Consider the following 23793-nt stretch of genomic DNA (forward strand, 5'->3'; position numbering starts at 1 on the left):
ACAGAAAAGGAAAATAACCTTGGTTTTCAAACTGCTCGCCAATTTTAAATAAAAGATATTGTCACGGCATTTATTTAACGAGTGACATCTTGACAGCTGAGCTTGACAGTCAGACCGGCATAAAATTATTAAAAACGCTTTGAAAAGAATTTTTGAAAGTAATTTTCTTGTAAACATGATCGTTATCTTATAACGGATAAACCTAACATTTTGTGCTTTGTTTTCTTAACGACGACCTCGAAAGCTGTCTCAAGAATCACCTACACAGGCGTTTTGTTGTATTATAAGGTCTTATATTAAGCCCTATACGCTTCAATTCAAGTACTTTCGTTTTCCCGCGTTCAGAACCGTGCGAGTTCTCACGACTCTGTCAGGACGCGCATTAACTCGTTACCAGTCTCTACTCTTCTCCGCAGCGTTTCGAGTCATTTCTGCTTGTGAATATTCAAACCTAGATTTCTTTCTACCGCGAGAACTCAACCAATCTTGTTCATTCTGTTCATTACACGACGGTCATGTATGCCAAGTTATTGTTTCAGCGAAATAATATGAGAAGGCTGAGCGTAATCAAGGATTCTAGAAGCGGAAAAAGTTTAATTGTGATGCCGTCTCCGCTGCTTCAAGGGGACGTTTCAAACCGGTCCCAACTTTTCCTCCAAGCAAGGACATCCTCTGGTATGTTAAAAAATTTATTTTATAATCTTCGTCGATCTAACTAATAACAAAAATAGAATAATTAAAAATTCTTTTCTTTTTTACCGGAAAACATTTTAGCCGGCAATTTTTATAATTCTTGTCAATGTCCTGACGCGCACGTCAATCAAACACCCACGTCCCAAAATATTGCGGCGGGGTGTAATTATATATCGGTCTTTGTAAAAAGGGCATTCCCTTGACAGCGATGTTTTGTTTTGTCAAGAAGACAAAGGATTCGAGTTTCATAAACAGCTTTTAAGCTATAAAAATAAATTTCTGTGTGGTTTTATTTGCAAAATAAAGTCTGGGTTTTGCGTTGCAATTAAATTCGTGTGACATGAGTTCATGCAAAATATATAGCTCAAAGGAGAGCCGAATTCATTCAACACCTACTAAGGAAAGATCTCGCATGATTTTTATTTACAATTATATGAAAGAAAGAAAAAAAACAAAATGCCTGGAATGATGATCTTTTCACGCTTAGCCTTCTAAGCCTTGCACGTGCAGACAATTGCAACTCAGTTTAATATCTAATATCAACCAACAAATTCCTCTTTCTGGTCTGGATACCTTTCTATAGTACTGTTCGGGAGAACTTAGACGTAGATCAAGTGCAGTTTCTCTTGGCAGAACAGTTTCTTATTCTTATGTAACCTGTAAGTGTGACTTTTAAGTGAAATTATGTGAAGATATCACTGTTGTTCAAACCCGGAAACTGATCATAACGGCCTTCCTAACCACGTATTTTACACTACAATTTTAAACAGGCAGCCAAATTTAATGTAAACGTGATCGCCTCTTAATGAATGGTTCTTGTTTACATCTTCTAACCGAAAGAGGAGGGTCACTTCACTTATACATATATAGTTTTTGGTATATTTTTTAGCTTTGATATTTTGTTAGACATGTTTAGTTTTAGTCTTTTGCTGAAGGACAGTGGAAGGACCTCCCTTCGAAACCACCAACTGGTAATCATTCTTATAGACCATTGTTTACTGGATATGATCGAGGAGGGGCGGTAGGGGGGTCATGCGCACAGTTCACGACTATTAAAAATGGTCAATCACGTTTCACGGAAAATACATAGACGAGGAAGTCTTGTGCATTTAAGCCCCAATCGAAGTGATTTAGTCTTGCAAGGACGATTTGCAAAATGACTGACTACCTGTTCTAATATAGCAATATCACGCAAATTGTGTCAAGTATCTTCCTTGCACAGCAGGTTACGGAGAAGTGCGATATCAAAATATGACCACCTATTTGCTTCACGTGTCACAACAAGTATGTCATCACAGTTCACGGACAATATTATTTTATAATCACGGATCACGGAAAATAAAAACGTACAATCACGTTTCACGAGAAACCCCCTTACGGCCCCTCATCGAGTCCTCAGTATAAACTCAGCGTGCTTTTATTACAGGTAATGACCGCCTTAGTAACTTGTTAATTTATCGGTTTCCAGCCGTTGTCGTCTGCGCTAAAACCGGAACAACCAATAAAATTTCTAAACCCTTTAAAAGACTGCTTTTAAAAGGTTTCTTAGAGAGCTTTTTATCGTTTTTCAGCCGTACTCGTTTGCGATAAAACCGGAACAACCGAAATGAAATTTGTAAACCTTTTAAAAGCAGAGAGCTTTTCACAAATAAACCAATCGTTGCACGGAGATAGTAACATATTTTTCGGTTGTTTTTTTCGACCATGCGGCCGTGCGTAGTTTGTATAAAAAAATTGATTACAATCAGATGAGTGTACGCGTTATCTCGCAAAACTACGATCTATTTCTTTTGCGATAAACACCAAGATGTAATGACCAACGAATGGTAACTTCACACCATGAGATTTCAAAACAAGTGTCCGCCCGGCGAACGTGTTCAGAATCATGCACTCCTTATTTGTAAGCTATGACCCGTCCCCCCTCCCGCGTGAACCTTCATGGTCATAACAAATTTTTAGTTCACCCGTCAACAGATGGTCATCAAACATTATAGTAAAACAATCCAGAATTTTCTTTTTATAACACACTTTGACATTAGTTACTTTATTGAAAATGAACTTAAATAAAATAAAGGCCATTTCCTGATTTTTATTTCATCTGAATACTGATTAACTTTCCGCGCGCACGCGATCTTTTTGACCAAGGGGAAAGCTGGTATGGCTGAAATATGTATAAAAACTTGTTATGTTGTAACTAATCGTGGGAATAAAAACACTTCAAAGTTGAAAAAGTCACATAATTTAGAGCTGTTTTGGAGCAATAGTTCGATAACTTGACGCAAGAGTTCCGTTTACGAGCCAAAGAACCGTGCTAGTTCTCACGTCGCGCGCTCACTAGTTCCCAGACTCTCACGCTCTTGGCAGTGTTTACTTCAAATAAGTTCTACCGGTCATGGAGTACGTTCTTCAGTTTCTTTAGATCTCAATCAGAACAACGCTAACCAAGTTCGCTCCGAGAGATCATCATGTATGCCAAATTACTGCTACAGCGAAACAATATGAGAAGACCAAGTGTAATCCGCGATGCTAGGGACGGTGTATTCTTAAAGCCAGCTCCACCGCCGCCGCGTCGAGTGCAAGTGCCAAACCGGACAATTCGCTACAGAAAAGTTTTTCTCCGAGCCGGGATTTCTTCTGGTACGTTTAAATCTTTTTCAAGTAATTTTCCTGGGTTTAACTGTGTGTTAAAAATGAGAAGTCGCTAATATTTTGCAGGTTCGGTCGTTGAAACATAAAAATATTTTGACTAATTTGTTCTGATCTGTGTTGGTTGGTTATCTACTACTGGGGACGTGACCATAAAAGAACAATTTTTGTAAATAAGAAAAATTTAATTTATCTCGCTTAATATTTTCTTGGTAATGTTGTTTTCAGAAGAAATTCTTAAAAATTAAGCAAATAGAAGCTGTTTTCTTTGTAGTTGAATAGACACCGCAAGTCACAAGATAACTTTCGCTTCTCTTCGTAGCTTTATCTGGGTGGTTTTGTGACGGAGTGACAACTTTGCAATCCAAAATATCGATGAACAGAAACCTTACCTACTTACCTAACTACTAGGAACATTTTTATCGGTTGTAAACAAGATCTCTCTTTAGTAAAGACCCTTCATTGAAGCAAAAGCACAACTCAAATTCGAGTTTTAATAGTTTTTATAAGCTACAGGGTTCGGATACGAGGTGGGGTGCCCACAATGTCCGAGTTTTCGGACGTGCGTGGAAGCTCGCACGATCTGTCCTCAATTAGCTTATCCCAAACAACTAAAGGGAAAAACCCCAATAAATAATTAGTACAGGAAGCTGTGATCCTGCGAAATGCTTAAAAATATGGTGTCTTCGCTGTTTGTTTATGTTTCTGAGGAAAAACCACTCGGGAATGAAGAACTTAGCATTTCTGCCTTGCTTGATGAGCCTTCTGAGGCGAAGTGGGGAATAAAGTTGAAGCTGCGTATTCGACATTAACCCGTTAAAACCTGATATCAACAAACAATTTCTTCTTACTGGTTTCCATAAATTTCTATGGTACTAATTGGGAGAACTTGAATAGATATCTAGGGAATTTCTTTTTGGGGTGTTGATTATTCCTTGGTATATTCTTCTAAACCAAAACTCTGCCATTGCGCTGAGATAAATGTAGCGTGAGGCTTCTCTCACTCAATGCAGCGCGTTCCTTTGATTGAAGCCATTTAATTCTAAACTTCAGGACTTATTCTACCCGTGAAGAAGTGTTGTTTCCGTAAGTAGAATGGGTTTAACCAAATTTCCTTTAGACATTAAGATGATTTTTGTATAATGTTTTGGGTTTTTTTTTTTTTTTTTTTTTTTTTTTTTTTTTTTTTATTTAATTAAATTTTTAATTCCAGATGATTTTTGCTGAACAAATCAGATTATACCGAGCGCCCAACGAGGAAATTTACAGTAGTCTTGTAATATTCTAACATGCAGTTTTGATCATGTAGTTCGTTATCGTTCAGGTCTTTTTTACGGGATATTTGTGTAATCTGAATGTAAATGTGGCAGAAACTTTTAGGGAACGAAATTTTATTACCCGAATTTGCGAGCTGTTGTTGTCGTTCTGAAAATCGTAGCTTGCGCTTTCTCTTACGCAAAACGGCATTTTTGCCTCTCCGTAAACCTCGGGCATTATATTTCGCATATGACGAAAGTTCGAGGTGATATTTCATTAACTAAAGAAAAACTGAGGGTATTACGGGCCTTCGGAACAGATATTCGCCGAAACGATCCGAAATGGTGCCTGTTATTACAACCCTGATAGCTACCAAAATCGCGCGCGTTGTCAGGAGTGAGATTGGGCGAGTGTGTATCCATACTGACTCAGTTGCAGAGTTATTCAGGAAATTGTGATGATATTTAAGGAACTGAATCTCTAGCTCTTTGACAACTGTAAAGTGGCACGGACTGAGCACGTGTTCTGCACGCAGGACTTAGCACGTGTTCTGACGTAAGAACGAGGTTGGCGGGAACACTGCAAGTTTTTTCATCGTCAACAGCACACCAGCGCGGGAAACTTAGAAGAGTAAACTGTTTTCACTTTACCGAATTTTAAGAAGAGACTTAGAGGAAGTTTTTTTTTCCTGGGCAATTAACTTGTAGATTAAATTAACTGGATTAACTTTATTTATTATGGTATTATGTGTGAGAGCAACGACAAAATTGTCGAGCCTTGTGGTTTGTTTTGGGAAACTTCAATTTTCAGGCGTGAGCGGGTACATTTTCAAACGCCTGACTTTAACAGAGAGAAAATCTGCATCAGTGCAGTGATTGGTTATCAGCTTCACTGATGAGAATTTCTTGCGTTTCTCTGATTGGTCAATACGGTCAAAGTTTACCAGTTCACAGACAGTTCACAACAATGAACTGCACGCTACTTTAAATTCGTGCCCAGTACCTCTCGGCTTTTTAGAAGCTGAAGCAGACACCTTCCAATATGGCGTCACAAGAAGCCATTTTTGATGGGCATGACGAAATGGGTAAAACACGTGAAACAACTGGATATGTGAACTCTGTTATGGGGGATATTTTGTTCAAAAGTGTGTGCAAGCAAAGTCTGATGAATGGGGAAAACATGGCAGCCTTTTATTTCCTGCCAGTTCGACGAAGGTGAGATATTAGGGAGCTTTAGCAAACCACGACAGCAATGCGAACGAGAACGTCACCAAACAAAAGGTTTTATGAGCAGAGTATAGCTCTGCATCTCTGCACGTGCGTTTTAAATCCTGGTACATTTCCTAACCGTTCTCTGTGGAACGACAACGTGAAATGACCAAGTTCTGCGCACTTTGGAGAAGTGAACAACGACGGACAATAATTTCCGGAATTATATGTTTGGGGATGAACGCTTCCTTTACATATTCAGCTGAACTAAACCAATTGATACACTAAATACACCTCTGGATAATCGCGAGATTCTCGAGTAAAATTAATATAAATTCATTTTGCACCAGGCGTTGTCCTCGGCGTCGCCGTCGTCATTGCTGAAGCTCTCTATTAGTTTGTCAACGAAACCACCTAACTTTAAACTTGTTTAATAGTTATTACAGGTAATAGTGGCCATGATATCCCGATAAAACGAATTGCAAAACAAATGTACAACAGAATGCGTTCTTTATAACGAAGATTCGTTATATCGAGCTCTTTTCTGTACATTTTGGTCGGTATATATATCGCTGAAGAATATCGTTCGTTATAACGGCGGGGATCTTGCGTCGACGTTGTAAAATGGGTTCGGCCGATAAGTGGTTCCATTGTAATTTGTAGTTCACTGTACATGCAGTGGAACCTCAATTTTTCGAACCCTCGACCTGATAAACCTCCTGATAGCACGAAGCAAAAGCAGTTACCCTTTAGTCAATCGAGCACTGCACACATTTACCCTCGATTTCTAGAACTACCCGATTTTTTAACCAATTTTCGTTTCCTTGGGAGGATCGAAAGTGTTGGGAAAATCTTGATTGCACTGTATTGTTACGCAACGAAATGAGTTCTCCTGAAATTGTTTCATAATTTTTCTCATCGCCATTTTGTTACCGATACGCATCTGCAGTGTTTATACCGTCCTGAAAACTTAACAAACTTTTAGCATCAAATGAAACAGCATGGAACTCGCTGTAACCCATCAGAAGAGCTTTTGAAAGGTTTCCTCTGAAAGCTGCTCTTTTAGCTTCGTATATTAAACTAATCATATCAAAGTCACGTTTTTATACAGCTGTGGTTTGTTGGGTTTATAAAAAAGATTATTCACATACAGGATATAATATTAGTTCTGGTCACTGCTACTCTAGCTTCTAATGAAACGTGTTCCTTCGCATGGATTGGTGTTTAGTGGCAGCTTGTCGTAGTTTATTCTAGGCACGTTCTGAACATTCGCGCCTCGAATTTTCTCAAAAGAGCTAGTTATCCTTGACAGTTACTTTGTACAAGAGGATCCAGAATTGAAGTACCATGATTTTTAAAGCATCTGGGTTTTGTTTTAGCTTCCTTGTCCTTCCGCACGCTTTAAACTGAAACAAGATTTGCTACTCCTTCGCCATCAAGCCTTCGAAGTTTCTTGAAGTTGGCTCGATACCAAAGTCGTATTTATTTCCTTTGTCTCGGCAAATCGTACGCAATTACTTGCTTTATTCTACTGAAGATAACAAAAGTTAAGATTTATTTAGTCTATTTCATTCATTTTCTAACAAATTTGAATATACCCTCAACTCGACACGTCTTCGACAGGAAAAGCGTGGCGTAAAAATATGTTCGAAAAAACCTTTGAGCTCATGGTCTTACAACAGAAACATGGAAATTGTCACGCCTTGCATCGATCTAAAATATTTCTATCCGTCAACTTTATTGTGTAAAAAACGACTCTGGAGAGAAAAAAGAGGAAAAATGTGGGATTTGGAGCAATAAGTTGGGCAACTTTGTAACTAACTTCTGCCAACTCGCCCTTTTGTGATCCACTCCATTCATGCGAGTTCTCACATCGCGAGGGGCGCGCGCGTGACTCGATACCAGTCCATCAGCTACGCAGAAGGTATTGCCTTGCTATAAATCGTGTATACATGGACGTTTTCATCATTTTCTCGTAAACTCAACCGGACTTAAAGCACATCCAGTATTTTTCAAAGATTTCGACATTATTATGTATGCCAAACTATTGTTACAGAGGAACAACATGAGGAGACCCAGTGAAATGAAAAGAAGTTTCATTTTTAGGCCAACTGCGCTGTGTGAAACATCGCATTTACGCCGGGCACAATACTATCCACAACTTTTTCTTCAAGCCAGGATTCCTTCTGGTAGGTTTGAAACTTCTTTGAGAAATTTTCTTTGCTTGGATTTTTGTTCAAGGACAAGCTCACTTTTGTTTTTGCAGGGTAAAGGTTGATCGAAACGAAAACATTTTGTCTAAGTTCTACCAAACGACAAATCAACTGGCGAAGATTTGGCTCGATCGTTCAACAACAAAGTTTAAGAAGCCGAAAAGCCGTTTGCTAAAACTTCTTTACGAACAGTTATTGTTTCTTGAAAACAAAGTCGTAAAATTCAGCAAATTCAGAAACGATTTTCTTTGTGGAGCTCCAAAACTTAGCCAAACGTTCGTTTCATTCAGGCTTCGTGACAACTTGCAAGCCAGAATGTTGTAGTTAGAAAAACCGTTATTAAAGTGGCGCTCGATGCAATTAGCTCTAAAGTGAAGCAACTCCCTAATAACCACAGTGTATTCAGTCAAAAAGATGAAAACTTCGTGCTTCAAAAAGGTTAAAAAATGACAGCAAATACTGTTGTTACTACGGACGCGGTTAGTGTTGTCATAAGTTTTTTTAAAATTTGCGCCCTCGCAGAAGGCCACCTTCGCGGCTGTCATGACTGTTTGCACGATCGATGAAGTACCCAAAACAATTAAACGGAAAACTTGGATGGACAGTTGTGGCTACGAGGGAGAACGTTGAAATATCAGATGCTATTTGCTGACGTTAATTTGCATTAGAACGTGGACTTTCGCATGGATTTCGACTGTGAAGAAGTTTTGGTGCTGTAGTGAGCCGGTGTGTCTAAAGCAATGTTTAGGATACAGAAGTTGAGTCCTTAGAGAAAACAACGTTTTCAGAAATTGAACGTAGGCGATTAAATAAAGTTTGGAACTTCACCTCTCGATTTTTTCTTTCTACAATGACAGTACAGTGTGGCATGTTAAGAAGACATTCATATAAGGAGAAAACAAAAGAAAATCATCAACTAGAAGAAACTCTCTCAATACACCACTACAAATTTTCAGAACCGACGATGTTAAAATAATAAAAAAGAGATAGAGCAATCAAAAAGGCGAATTTGTTGTCATCGTGGGTTTGAAATTGGCGAGTTAAAAAGTTTAATTTCTTAACGAAACTCAGGTGTTTCTATTTTAGCTTGTTTCTTTTGGTTTTGGTTTGTTTTGGTGCCTAAGCAGAATATCTTTGTTGGATTTAATCTTGAAATTTGTTTCATTTGAGCAGATAAGAGATCTCAATTAAACGAACAGAGAACAATAACTTTTTTAAAGCTAATTTAATGTAATTTACCTCAAATGCGCTTGTCGATTTAAAGAAGAACTGATTGAACCATTTTAAACGAAGACATGTTTTGCTGCATGTCAAAATTTAAATTGAAATCTTCACTTGAAAGGTTGGAAGAGAAGTTGCGCCTGGTCTTTAAATTCTTTGCCGTAAGTCGTTTTTAGTCTTTTTCGAGCTTAGAAATCGAGAGCAAAAACTATAACTGGTTTCTATTATATAATGGAGTGTGCGGGAGTGTATAAATTTGACGAAACTCAAGTATAACATAAAATTTTTCGTTTTTCTAGTCGTAATTCGGTTGCACTGTTAAACAACACTGGGAATTGAAAGAAAAAAAGCAACAAGTATTACAAGCGAAAACGTTGTTTGGAAACCATTTCAAAAAGCTGCTTTAAAGGGTTTCTCATTTGAAAGGTTTCCCAAGGAAGCTTCTTCTCGAATCAACCAATCATTGAACAGCGGTTTGAATTGTTTATGTGCTTCAAATTTGGCCATGAAACTTCTTTTGTTTCTAACACTCAAAACACTAAAATAGGCGAAATACGTGATAGATTTCGAAGGTATCATCGAAGGTATGATCGAATTGAAAATACTGAAGTACTTTACGTCGATATTACTGGTCAGGCATATACTTGTGAAAGAAGAAGCCTCATATTGTTATTGTTTTGACGTGGAGCAGAAGCTCATAGGCGCCCCACTGCATATGTTCTAACTGGAAAGACGTGCTCGCGGCGTTTGTATACGGTGAAGGTTTTTAAAAAGGTATTTCGAAAGAACAAAGAGCATACAGGATATTGATTATCACTGGAAAGAACGTTTGGACGATAATTCTTGCCTTTTTCCACTAAGCCATGTTCAACTGAATATTCATGTTTACAAAATCTAACTTTACAATAGCAGTCACGTACTCTTTTCGTTTCTTGTCAGGGAGCCATGTTGCCCAAATTTTTACATTATTTCTAGTTCATTTACATTGAAAACTAGTTATTTCGTTGTATATCGATATATACAGTGCATTGTAGCTTTTTAGACGCGGCATTTTGCTGGCGAAAAGAATTTTGTGCGATTCATTGTATCGATCGTAGCATGGCCGGAACAACCCGACAAACCCGGAACCAATCAGATTACAGAATTCGTGGGTGATACGCAAACCTGGGAATGCATACAGATTTCCGCATGTTGTTTTGTGAAATAACAGTAAAAATACTGTTTAACTCTGGAGGCAAGCGCGCACTGGTTCTCGGAGTACAACATAAAACTGAGCTATTTTTAGAACAGTGCTTTGTTTAATTTTAGAAAGTCAGGCTGCTCTTGGCATAGGAGGTCGCGTGTTGTATATAATGTCAAGTTGTTTGTACGTTAAGGGCTGTTTTAAATTTGCGGTGGAGAGTATATCTTTCCTTTCGAGTTTATTGACTTTCCGAAAGTGAAAGAGAAAACCAAATGTGCCGTGGTTGATGGTAAAAGGCTGCAAAACATTATCATAACAATCTTGCGAATTATCATTTTAATGTCATGAAAGTTATGTCGTGAGCCCAGCGTGGGCGGGCGGCGAGTTCAGTTAAAGGCGGTCGCTACTAGCCGCAACTTTCGCTGAATTTCGAAGTGCCTTTTCTCTATTCAAGGAATTAAATTGCTTTTAGAAGAATAGGAATCGGTTTAGAAACGTTATGGAGTCAAAAATGAGGAAAATCAATGCGTTATCACGGCTGTTTAGATCGCGTGACTTGTGGTGAATTGTTTACTTGTGACGTCAACGCATTCGATTCGAACGTGGCGGAAATTAATAATCGCGCACACGTACGGGCAAATTTCTGTTACATAATATAACTCTTCAAGAACAGAAATTTCGAGAAATTAAATTGCCGAATGGTTTCTTTTGGTACCTAGCTGTTATTTGGTTAAAAATCAGAGTTATTTTCACGCGCCTTATTACACTTGACCGAAATACGGAAAAGAAATGGCGCACAAATCACGTTTTTTGCGCCAAGGTTATGTTGTGATCACGTGATCAGACAAGTGAGTTTACACGTGATCCGGTGACACAAACTGCCGGGTTGGAGTACGAGTGTGTTGTTTTCTTTGATCAAATCTAATTCGTAGTTTCGTCTTTTCCAGGCTCATTACTACGAATGTCCTGCTTGAAACCAAGTGGCACCAACATGTTGTGCGATTTGTGTAACCAGAAAGCGGCCATAACATGCCCTTATTGCCGAGTCGCTCAGTATTGCTGTGTGGAACACCGAAAGAGCGACTCAAAGTTGCACAGGAAAAAATGTTTAGGATACACCATGTTGGGACAAGAAGGACAATTTACTGACACTAGACCAAGAGTAAATGGTTACGAGTCGCCGGGCTTGCTTCTAGAGGCAAAATATGTCGTTGAAACGCTTAGGGAACAGGGATACTGTTATATAGACGATTTTCATGGCGAAGATACAGCTAGAAAAATCCTTGGCGAAGTTAAAGTGTTACACCAACGCGAGAAGTTTACGGATGGACAGCTTGTTTCTTCGAATGGAAATGGAAGTATGTTAAACAAGAAAATACGAGATGATAAGATAACCTGGGTCGATGGCAAAGAAGAGAACTGTGCAACGATTTCTTTTCATATGATGAGAGTAAACGCGTTGATTCGCGAGTGTAATGCACTTATCGAAGAGTATGACATCGAACACAGAACGAAGGTAAGCGTTTCTAATATTGAGGATTACTATCAATATTTCTGTGTGTGATTTACTAGTGGAACATCAAGTCATAGCTCTGTCGATTTGATTTGATTACGCGTAGCGAAAAATGTATTTGAGCTCGTTTGCGTTTACACGGAGTAATTTCCTTTGGCTTCTTTTGTATATACATAGAATATTTGCCATAGCTTAGATGGATTACAGATAATCTTATAGTCACACTTTACGTTTTAAGAGCGGTTTATAACGTTCAACGAAGGCAAGTTCGGCAGGGAGGGTAAATTTTCTTTGTTTCAGTTCGGTTGAAAGCGTTTTGTGTTAACATGCGGCTTGTTTATAAAGCACCGCTTTTTCTTGTTTGCATTATTTACTGTAACGCATGTCGTAACGCCTGGAGGTTGTGTGAGCTTTGTTCGCTACGTGCGGTGTCTCACATACTCATTCGGCCTGACCACATGACCCACTGTTGCACAATGTTCTACAAAACAAAAAACAAAAGTTTAGTGTTTTTTTTTTGGTAGTTTCGTAACTTAGTGTGCTAGGTGCCTTGGTGACAGAGAATCACCAAAAGAGATAGAGAAACGATATCTACATTTTTCCTATATCCCTTTACTTGCTAAGGTCAAGGGTGACTTTTGCAGTTCATAAAATAACCGGCCATAAATCTTGAAAGTTGTTTCTTCATTATTATGAAAATTATGTTCCACTGCATATTATAATGTAGCTTTTTTGTTTTCAAATGCAATTTTAAAACAGAAATATATTTTGTTTTCACAAAAATTATATTTTTGATGTTTTATCATTGACCACGGGAGATCAAGTCGAGGACGAAATGTGTTTGTACTGGGCGGGGTGAGAACTTTGCCGGGCAAAAAAAATCAACCAGGAATGAAAAGGGAAGGCACGCGACCCCCACCAGGAGCACTGGGGAGAGCGAGCAAGAATCAGGTAAACAACACTGATTGTGGCAAACGCAACACACCGCAACGCAACACACAGGGAAAACAAGACACGGACACCCCAGACGCAGGAAGAAAGAGGAAGACCCAGTGGTGGAGGAAGGAAAGGGGGCAGACAGACAGTCACAGGCCGAAAGAACAGAACAGTCATGTGTGTGATGAAACAGAAACAGTAGCGAACAATACGCATTTCAAATTTTTGAACTGTATTGAAAGAGAAACCTACTAGCATGCAGTGGTCAAACAGCTTTTCTTAAAAGAACAGTACAGAACCTTTTTGAAATTGGTTTTTATCCCATTCTATACCAAACAGTTTGCAGTTAAATCTTATATTTAGAGTTCTAGGAGGTATATACAAGTATCTTCGTTCCTTCCATTGCCGTGAAATCAGTCTAAGTCCTTTGACTTTTGAAGCATTTACCGGTACCTCTGACTAAACTTTAGAAAGCATTACCAGAAATCATATTTTCTGATTTTTTTCCTTCACCACAGTACTTAATTTCATAATTTTAGGAAATTCTGCATTTCGAAATGTATCTTGAGATTGCGACAGCGCCAAGAAACCCAATCAGTATGTTTGTTATTCTAGAATGGGTGGATGATCCTGACATTTAATCAACGTGTTAGTCAAGCCACCTTTATTTCATTTTCACATTTTCAAAGGAGGATTACACAGTTATGCTTTAACCATAAAATCAAGATTCTCTTGCACTTACAAGTACAGTGTATATTGCATGTTTAGGCGGTTATTTTAGCTTCACCACATTTCATTAACCTTGACTTGCCACGTGTGTATTTGGATAATATGCAAATATGATGCAAAGAGTTACAGATAAACGTGATAACGAAAAGCTATCATGCAGTCAACACGTGAATAAGAGTAGCTAGCTTGTGGACTTTAAGCACTACATTGTGTAAATTAACCCCCGATATTGAAGCTGAGGTTTCCAGAAGGAGTGTTTCGTTAGTTATTTTGTAAAGTGTGTTAGAATAACGCCTTGCAGTTATAAACGTTTTTTGGTGCACGACCCCTTCGTCATTGTTATGAAAGATGAATGAATAATTTGAGCTGCGTCATTTTTTAACGAAGTTATCCTTCATTATATATAATGATGTGCTAATAGAGGATTTGACACGAACTGTTTCTTTCGAAACTTAATGAGTTCAAGGAAAGCACTTTTCAAAACATAGTTGGACTGAATATTTAAACCAAAGTTGTAAACAACAACCTGTTTCTATTTCCATATGTTTCCCTAGTTCACTGGCAAATAGCCAGCTGTAACAGTTCAAAGATACCCAAAACATTGCGCTTGATAATTATCTTAAGTATGAACCAGTGATCATTTGGCTAAATTTTTCTCCCAAAGTGTTCTTGGATTATAGTATTTTCCTTAAGAAAATACATGTACTATTTAGAAAGTTAGAGGGCTGGCTGCACTTTAGCCTCATCTTGTGGTGTATAAGGAAGATTCTAGAAGCAGTTGTGTGCTGTACCTTTGCTGCGTCACAAAGCTTTTGACAGCTTACTGATGGTTTTTGTTTGAACGGGCCAATCAAAGGGCAAGACGTATGAGAGGCGGAGTTGTCAAGTTCAAAACTCACTCTCTGACAATTATTGTCAACTCCGCCTCACAGGCTTCTCGTATTTTTGATTGTGTCTCACCCGAGAACCTAATATAAAGGCACTTTGACCAAGGGGCCAATGCACTAATCACGCATTTAGCAGCTTTTCCTCCAAAAAGTTTTGTCTAATGCATAAATACTGGCAGTTATGTTCATTCTAATGTTTCGATTCTGTATTTTTTCTTTGTTGAAAGCAGGCAATGGTTGCATGCTATCCTGGGCAAGGAACTGGTTACAAAAAACATATAGATAATCCTAATCAGGATGGACGTTGCATAACAACATTGTACTACTTGAATCCAGGCTGGACTGAGGAGGTGAGAACTTTTTGTTTTTGTTATTCTCTGCAAGCAGTGAGCAACTACAGTATCGCTCAAAAGAAAGTTACCACCCTCTCGCAAGACAAGACGCCGTCTTGCGAGATGCGAAAAAAGCTCCCTACTCTAACGAGATTTTAATTACCTAATATACATGTGAGCAGACATGCCTAGCAAAGAGTACTGTGGTGAATACAGTAGTGCGACGTATGTCGACCAGCAAGCGAGACGAGACGAGAGGTGGTAACTTACTGAGCGATACTGTACTGTCAAATCCCTTGAGGCTCAATGCAGATAGATGCTAGTCCATCACCCCCCCCCCCTGCATTAATTTGCCAGAACCCATTTATACACCTGGCTGAAGTAAGGCACTGTAAGGGCCTCTTTACATGAGAGCCAAGATGAGTTTCGTCCCGGGAAGAAGAAATTTTCATTTTATTTCATGAGCGTGCTTATTCATCCTGGGATGCCAGGACGTAAGTCGTCCCGCCCGAGTTGAATTCATCTTGCCCGTTCTTACATTACATTATATTTCATCCCGGAAAGACTGTTTACATGGGTTTTTTCGTCATGTTTCATCCCGGGTTGACCTTTCATCCAGGTGCTCAGGACAGGGATGAAATCGTCCCGGGATGACTTCATCCCGGGACAAAATTATGTATCGTCATATAGACAGCAACAAGAAAATGACCAGACACCGAGATTAATTCATTCCGGGACGAAAGTCATCCCGGGATGAAAACTCTCATGTAAAGAGGCCCTAAGAGTAAAGTGTCTTGCCAAGAACGCAACACATATGACCCTGACCAGGGTTGAAGCCTGACCACTTGATCCATAGTCCAGCGCGCTAACCATTAGGCTACTGCATCTCCCACAAGAGATTTGTTGTAGTTGTAGCTTGATTTAATTTCCCAGTTGAGTTGTACCATGTCATGAATTTTCAAATAACTTAATAAACCATTGCTTCTTTTTTTTTACAGAAAGGAGGTATGTTAAAATTGTATCCTGGAGGTTGTGATGAGGACGGGGCCGTGAAAATTTTACCAAAATTGGACAGGCTACTGCTGTTTTGGTCAGATCGCAGAAATCCACACAAAGTAGAACCATCTCATGACGTAAGGTAAGGTGATGTCTGTAAAACTGTAGTTACTGCAACCACTGGTGATTTTGGGAATTGTATTCTGGGAAATTTTTGTTCCATTCCTTCCCACCGGTCCCGGTTTTTTGTTGTGGGCTTTTAAAAATTTCTTCCCCCCCCCCCCGGGGGGGGGGGGGGGGGAAAAAAAAAAGGGGGAGGTATGGATAATTAATTTTTGAAACCACACAATGTACAGTACCCGTCTGTGCAGTACAAAAATTTAACACCCTTCCAATTTTTTTTTTTTTTTTTTTTTTTTTTTTTTTCCCTTTTTTTTTTTCTTGGAATTTTTTTTTTTTTTAAACTTTTTTTTTTTTTTTTTTTTTTTTTCGTTTTTTTTTTTTTTTTTTTTTATTTTTAATGGTTAGTGAACATATAAACTATGAAGGATTCAGAATCAAGAATGTGTGGGACAGGGGTGGGGGGGGGGGGGGGGGAGAGTGAACTTCACACTTCCTGTATCTTTTACTCCTACTGTTCCCACCCTGTTTTTAGTGGTTCCTCCCCCTCTGTGCTTTTTCTATTGCAAAAATAATGTTAAGCGATGCTGCGAAATTTTTTTTGCCTTCTTCTCCCAGTTCCATCACCTTGGGAAACTCATTTTTCCACAGACTTTTCTCCGCCTGCCATAGGGTTTACAAGTTTGCATTGTATGCTTTAGTTAGCAAACATTAATGAATGTTAAAGGTTATTGTGAACTAATGTTTTTGTGTTCCTATTGTTTCTTTCTTTTAGATATGCCATTACGCTGTGGTACTTTGATAAAAACGAAAGAGCAGAGTTTAGAAGTAAGTGACTTTGTGTTTCTTTTTTTGATTTGTTAATTTTGCGCCGCCCTTTCTCCCCTACAAAATTACAATTACTTAGGGTTCAAGCAACAGGTCAGAAAAAAAGAGGCGGGAAATTGTTTTGTGGAGGTTGGGAAAAGGAAATAGACAAAAGAAAGTATCTGAACAAGGAAATTTACATTTCTTGTCAAAGTCAGGAAATTTATTTTTAAGGTTGTTGCATGTTTTGATAAAAAATGTTGACCTGCAGCTGTTGTTTTCCTTTTTTAGAAAGACAAGAAGTGCAGGAAATAACAAAAGGGAACTCCAACCAGCAGGTTAGAAAAGTTATGCCTTGTACATCTTAGGCACATGAGTGTCACTGAGTAAAATAATTTAAGTCTAACCTCCACTCACAGCCATTCCTAAACTGAAACCTCCCAGGAACGGCCACCTTTCTTTAATTGCGAGCTAATTCTGCCTCAGAGTGTTGTTGTAGAGAAGTTTAACTATTACTGATTCAAAGAGGTTTCAACAACAGTAGCAAAAGTTGATTGCAAATTCAGACAGCCATCATCGTTCTATAGTATTATTTTATAGTATGAGTATTTGTGATATTTGTTTTTTTGTGTGGGTTTGTTTTTTTTTTAAGTAAAAACCCAACATCCATGCCAGTTTCTTGTGATGGGTGTGAATACATCTACATGTATTTGACAACCTAGAAGTGAAACTTGGTTTATAACTTACAGCACATACTTCAAACTCAAAGGTGGTTCTTACATGTACCGGTACATTGACACTGAGCATGAACTAATTACAGAGAAATATTTTGTTTAGTAAGCTACAAAGTTGTTTAACATAAATTTCATTGCTTTTATCAGGAAAACAGCAACCAAAAAGGAAGTTGTCAACAAGAAAAGGAAAGTGAAAAAAGTAGTTGAGATATGTACATATTGTGTTCTTCAAATACCGCAAAAGTTTCCAGTGGAATGGTCAAACTGGTGAACAAAATAATGCTTTATGGAATGGTTCGAATAATTCCACATTGCCACATTGTAAAAACATTGCTTTTGTATGTGCTATACGTATGTCGTCATACGAACCAGAATACACTACTATTCATAAAAATAAAAAAAATGGCATTGAATATTTCTCATGTAAACTTTCAGCATCAAACAATAACTGCAGCTGTATATATGATAGTGATACATATGATCATTTAAGGTGTCTCTGACTCAAGCCTCAGTTTTTCCTTATTAGAAACAGCCAAAATGTAACTCCCATAAGCTTTCAAGCAGGTCAAAAAGAATTAATTAAGATTCTGTTTTGCTGTGCGTGCCATCTGTTAAGTTGTGGATCACAGATGACATCAAATTACAAGGTATGCCGATGGTCTAAATCATCACAGTTTTTATGTAAATAATTATCTTCACAAAGCTTTCAGAGCCACCTTATTTTTCCGTTGTAGAAGGAACATTCTGTTCTTGAAGTTTGATATTTGGCAAGACATTACATGTATGTCGTGGCCCCAGTTGTTCAAAGGGTAGATAACACTATCCACCAGATAAATCACTATCCTTTGGATAGGAAAGTAGGCCTATATAGGACAGTTATCTGGTGGATAGCGTTATCCACTCTTTTGAACAACTGGGCCCTGGTGTAAAGTTATGTTGTGGTTTAAATTTATCTTGGGTTTAAGATTTTTCAAACCAGTTTGATTTTTATTTTCCATTGTCTCAGATTCATTATTATAATTTGAAACAAAGAAAAGTACAAATCAAACTGGTTTGAAAATATTTAAACCAAAGAAAAAATTTTAACCACAACATATACATGTTTATTAAAAACTAGCCATGTTATATCGCAATTCCTGAGCTTTGATTGGTTTACAGGCTATGGTATATGAGCTTATATACCATGGACCACAGATATGGCAGATGTATGCATCAGCGAGAACAGTAAAGGAGCTCAAATATTGCAAATCTTGGGTGTTTTTAATAAAACAATTATTCCACTTGTACTTGTTGGGTATCGGATACCTATAGCCAACTCAGCACTACATGCCTTTTTGGCTATGTACCAAAAGTGAATATGACAAATATTTTGGCTTGCTGTATTTTGCGAAATGCATTTGCCGTTAAATTCTTTTTTATGTATTGTAATATAACATTCTTTGTGACTTACAAACCTGCGCTGACATACCAGCAATACCAAGTCCCTGCCATTGATTTTCCTATTGCAATTAAAATTAATTATTTTTCATTCGATGCTGCAATGATGTTAACTTAAAGAAAACTGAAAGTCAAAAATAATCATAAAAGAAAAGAAAAATGCTGGTAAACCTTCTGTTTGGGACCCATCCTGTGAAGGAATACAATGATGTTGTTTTTTACCACTTTCATGTTTCAGACTTCCTCATTTGGGTCTCTTAGGTAGATAGGCCTAAGATACTCATGTTTATGGGTTGATCTGAATGCGCTTCATGCAATCACATCATTAGACATTTGTGTGGTTCCAGAAAATGTCCATACTACCCCCATAGAAGGGATTGGGGTGGAAGGGGTCTCAAAGGCCAACAACTTTAAGGAAATGTATGAAGCTTAATTGGAATTTCTAGAGGGGGGGGGGTGGGTGGGTGGGGGGAATTCTTGAGGGTGGGAGGGGTCTCAAAGGCCAAAAACGTTAAGGAAATGTATGAAGCTTTATTGAAATTTCTAGAGCGGTGGGGGGGGGGTCTTAGGAAAAATCCCTTCTATGGGGGAGGTATGGATAATTTATGGAACAACACATTAGAGCTTTGCTATAGAGACCACCATATTGCCAAATACATTGCTTGGATATTGGCTGTGAAATAATGTAAATTTCTTAAACAAACAAGAATATAAAATGTTTTGCATGGTTAACTGAACCTTATTTCTATATCTATTATCAAAACTGTTGTTTTAAAATGCTCTTTAAGCTTATGCGAGAGAATAAGATTTTTGGTTCAAGCTAAATTAATGTGAATATGCGAGTTTCAAATTACGCTGTACTGATCCTAAACAAAGGAGTGAAGTCGAGGTTAAGGGGAAAAAAAGACAAAAGAAAACTCCAATTATTCCCCTGAACCTTGAATTTATTCCTTTGTTTCTGATCAGTGGAGCGTAATTAGAAACTAGCCTTTTACTGGACATGTACATTGTATTTGTATAATTATGGATTGCTTACAATGTATTCTTGAAAACTTAAAGATAAAGGAAATTTTAGCTTGTAATGTTTTCAATTTATGATTGTGGTTAATGCCAGACTACTGGTGAATGTGATTCATCTTTCTATTTATTTATCTTTGTTTAATTTTTATCCCTTACATAGATACAAGGTAAATATTGGATGTAAGTTTTGGGCATGTACATGAATGGATTTTTTACCTCAACTTGCATCTTATATTTTCTTTTCTAGTTACTAGTAAACAGTCAAAAAGCCTGTAGTTAAGTTTCTATAATTACTGTTATATTTTAGCTGCCTTATAACACTAAATTTTTGTGACAAAAAATTTGCAACACAATTTTTGTGAATTTGGAGAATTTTTTTGACATTTCTTTTATTAAATTTATTAAATAAACCACTCTTTTCACTACATGTACATCAAAACTATGCAATTTCAAAAAGAACTGCAAAAAAAAACAAGTCTTTGATTTTTGTGAATTTAGTGTTGTAAAGGTGGTATTTAGGTTCTCATAAAAAAGATATATATATATATATATATATACTATGTTTAATTTTGATGGAATAATGTATGATATTTAATTTATGTTGAGAGTTTGTTTAACAGTGCCAGATAAGTTGGAGGTAATACTTTAACGAGTACTGATGATTTAAAATTCTCATTATTGTTTGTTTCATTCTATTATAAACTAATATTGTGGATTTTGTACAATTTTCCTGATAACGGAAATGTTAAACATTGTAAAGTGATGCATTTTAATCATGAACAATGTACATGAAAGCTCTTTGTACAATAAAAATTAATTATGGTTTGAGTATTAGTCATTTGTGATGCTTTTAGTCCCAAGTTGGAAATGTAAAATCTCTTTTCCTGCTTCCATAAAATTCTTTGAATGTTAGTTACGGGAGTTTGGTGTTTCATCAATACAGTATCCTGAAGTTGATCAGCATTAAAAAGGTACACGTGGACTTCTTTGATGACCTTGGACACAAGGAAATCTTCAAAGCCTACCTCCAAACAAATCTCTCCCCCCCCCCCCCCATCCAACATCTCAGCAACACTCCCTCAAGTGACAAAAGAAACAAAATGTTTACCCATGACGCCATAAATTGATCTGTTGACAAGTTGAGTTACTTGTGCCCAATGTCTACTTGACCAAGAATCAAATAAATATCCCATCACACCCATTTCCCATCTGATAAGTCTATCACAAGGCGGGGAGAGGGGGGTGCTTGGGTCAACTGTATGTGGGTGGGCGCCGCTGGCGCTCGGAGCCCCTATTCTATTATACACCTCATCTTAACTTTTTACCGCACAGATAAATAACACGATCGTAACTTATTGACTTTGTGGTGGCATGAGAAAATAAGGGGGCTGTCCAATTCAATGGTGTTCATGTGACCTTGTACAGCAGCACATCCCCATTAGCCTATTACTGACCATTGCTTGGAATCTCTGGTGTCGCAATTTTTCTGCCCATGACAGCGCACTCCATAACTGATGCCTTTTTGCCTTATAGTTATTCTACAGCCCAAATGATAAGTTTTAAAAACTTTCCTGTTAAATTTCGTGGTGAAAATACCTACTCACAGAGCTGATGGACTGCATTTACATTCAAGTAAAACTGGGCTCTTCTTCTAGTATCCAATCTCTTCTCGACTGTGAAATCAAATCAATTAAGACTGGGCACGAGTCTTGAATCGGTCGGCAACGTTATAACGTGAAATAAGAGAACAGGCTTTGACCGAGTTGCCTTTTGCCTTTGTTTCAAAAAGAGGCCCTAATGCAAAGCCTTTTATATGAAAATGAATTTGATTTGCATGAAGATGCGCTTATTACACGGTAAAAACTCATTTTGGTCAATTGAAAGGTTTTACCGCAATGTAAATTTTGATACAATGGCAAACGGGAACTCGCAGGAGATGGCCTAATCTTCTCATTATAGTAAATCAAAAAGTGCTTGGCTATGGAGGTCCTTTTCCGGCATGTTATCAACATTCTGGTTGACTGACAACAACTTAAGAAATAACAAGCCGTGCACCTAAAAATCATGGAAGGTATGTGAAATTGTTTTCTTTACTTTAAAGTTTGTGAAACAAAAGCCTTTTCTTCTTTCAGAACCTTCTACTGTTTATATCGTTGGTCTTCTATCTTTCCTCATCATATCATTCAGAATTCAACATGGTGGCTGTTTTTAAAAGACCAAGAGGGCCATGGTAACCAGGGTAATTGTCGGGTTATTTTGCCCCAGGGCTCCTCGGTTGTTCTGGCATTCGGCCTTCAGGGGAATGAAGCCCGCAGAGAGCATTGTCCGCCAGATTATGTTCGCAAAATATAAATTTCCTAATAAAACGTGTCCAAACACTACGGTTAAAATATCTATCTGAAGCTTTCTTCAAACGTCGCCGCCCGTTCGTGGAGGAAATGTGGGGGGGGGGGGTGGTGGTGGAGGGGGGGGATTTGAGTTTGGAATACACATGTGGACCCTTCAGTTTAGATTTTAACAGCAATTTCAATTCTAATTATTTTATTTTTTTTAGTCTTCGAGTTAAATCGAGTAGAACTTACAAGTTGATTTTTAAATGATACGTTTTCGGAAGCGAAAACCTCAAACTCTTAAATTACCGGAAGTAGCAGAAAGTCAACCCAGGGACTTCTTTCCCCTTGACTGGCGGTCGAGAAGCGGAAGTCTGGTGAAGTTAGTCTGAGATGCAAGGGAAGACTATCTTACTGATCAAAATTGAGCGATTGCTCATTTGCAGGGAATTTCAGCAAAGGCCTCGAATATTCGGTTTTCTTGGAAAGGCAGCTGCATTTAACAGGAAGTAAAATTATTTTTGACTGTGTTTCTGAGAATTGAGTCTAAAAATGACGGACCAATAATATTGCCGCATGCTTGGCTGATTGTTTGTTTAAAGAGCGTAAAAGGGGCAGGTTTCTGAGAACTGAGAAAAGCTAATAATATTTTCTCGGAACCGAGAATTCTGTTTTAAATGCTGCGAAGTGTGGTAGTTTTTACAGAGCAGTACGTATTTCATGTTTAATTGTTGCTGGCCGTTAATAACGTAGAATGTAGTACTGGCGCATCGCTTAAACGAGTTAAGGTGAGTTGTTCAAATTCTTGTCTCTTGTGTGCTATAACAACTGCAAGTTTCACGGTATGGAAGCACTGTCTTGTGTAACATTCGTGTAAATAATCCCAGACTGTCTAGCGGCGACTCTTCCTTGCTGCGATCGTTTCGTAAAATGTTGCCAACGCGACTAATTGAAAGCAACAAGCGCATAAGATGTTTAATTTTGTACACCCCGTCACTAATACAGGGAAGCCAAGGTTTTGCCAGGGCAAGTTATGCAGCAAAACGTAATCTAAATTTTTGTATCAATCTACTGAAAACATTCAACAGTGTATAAATCTACCTTCGCCTATCAATCCACAGAAACTTTACCATTTCCTGGAGTAAAGACATCACAAAGTAAGTACATTTATTTCTTCAGAAACTATTAAAACTTGAGACGAAATAGGGATTTAACTTCCGCCCCTCCATTGATAAATCAATTTTAGCCAGCCTTTTTCACTCTTAGGCTGGATAGCAATGGATTTAGTACGCGGAATTCACCGGATTTTAATAATCAGTTATATATTTGTGAATACTGAACTTTGAAGAAGCCCGCATTAGTAATGTTTAAAAACAGTAAATGGACACAGACAGTTAAGGTCACATTATCAAGAGAGCTCTTCACGGTCTATCTTTCCCATTGCTTTTTTCATAAACAAATCAGCTTATATTTCATTTAAAATTCAAACGGTGAATTTTTTTCAGTACACATTTGCGTTAAGTACGAAAAT

The 23793-nt window shown here is 37.9% G+C and overlaps 2 protein-coding genes and 1 long non-coding RNA gene across 10 annotated transcripts in view; 2 read left to right on the forward strand and 1 right to left on the reverse strand.

Annotated features, from left to right (window-relative positions):
- The window catches only part of LOC144629934 (inhibitor of growth protein 1-like), a 212108-nt gene that overhangs the window by 80902 nt on the left and 107413 nt on the right, over positions 1 to 23793 (reverse strand). The window lies entirely within an intron of this gene.
- Positions 1 to 23793, forward strand: part of LOC144629939 (uncharacterized) — a 168501-nt gene that overhangs the window by 886 nt on the left and 143822 nt on the right. The gene's annotated exons all lie outside the window — the stretch shown is intronic.
- The window catches only part of LOC144629931 (prolyl hydroxylase EGLN3-like), a 105283-nt gene continuing 84666 nt past the window's right edge, over positions 3177 to 23793 (forward strand). The window contains exons 1-7 of one of the 8 annotated variants that reach the window (XR_013566435.1): positions 3177 to 3330; positions 11369 to 11937; positions 14714 to 14836; positions 15817 to 15951; positions 16710 to 16762; positions 17033 to 17079; positions 17623 to 18190. Coding sequence is in view for 6 of the 8 variants with exons in the window: in XM_078488182.1 (XP_078344308.1) it covers positions 3192 to 3330; positions 11369 to 11937; positions 14714 to 14836; positions 15817 to 15956; positions 16710 to 16762; positions 17033 to 17079; positions 17623 to 17682 (1131 nt within the window). In the remaining 2 variants the exon portion in view is untranslated. The other 7 variants (XM_078488182.1, XM_078488183.1, XM_078488185.1 and 4 more) reach the window with 7 other exon arrangements.

This window comes from Oculina patagonica, chromosome 11 (genome assembly GCF_052425735.1).
Source record: "Oculina patagonica isolate OP01 chromosome 11, crgOcupat, whole genome shotgun sequence".
In the NCBI taxonomy this organism is placed as follows: domain Eukaryota; kingdom Metazoa; phylum Cnidaria; class Anthozoa; order Scleractinia; family Oculinidae; genus Oculina; species Oculina patagonica.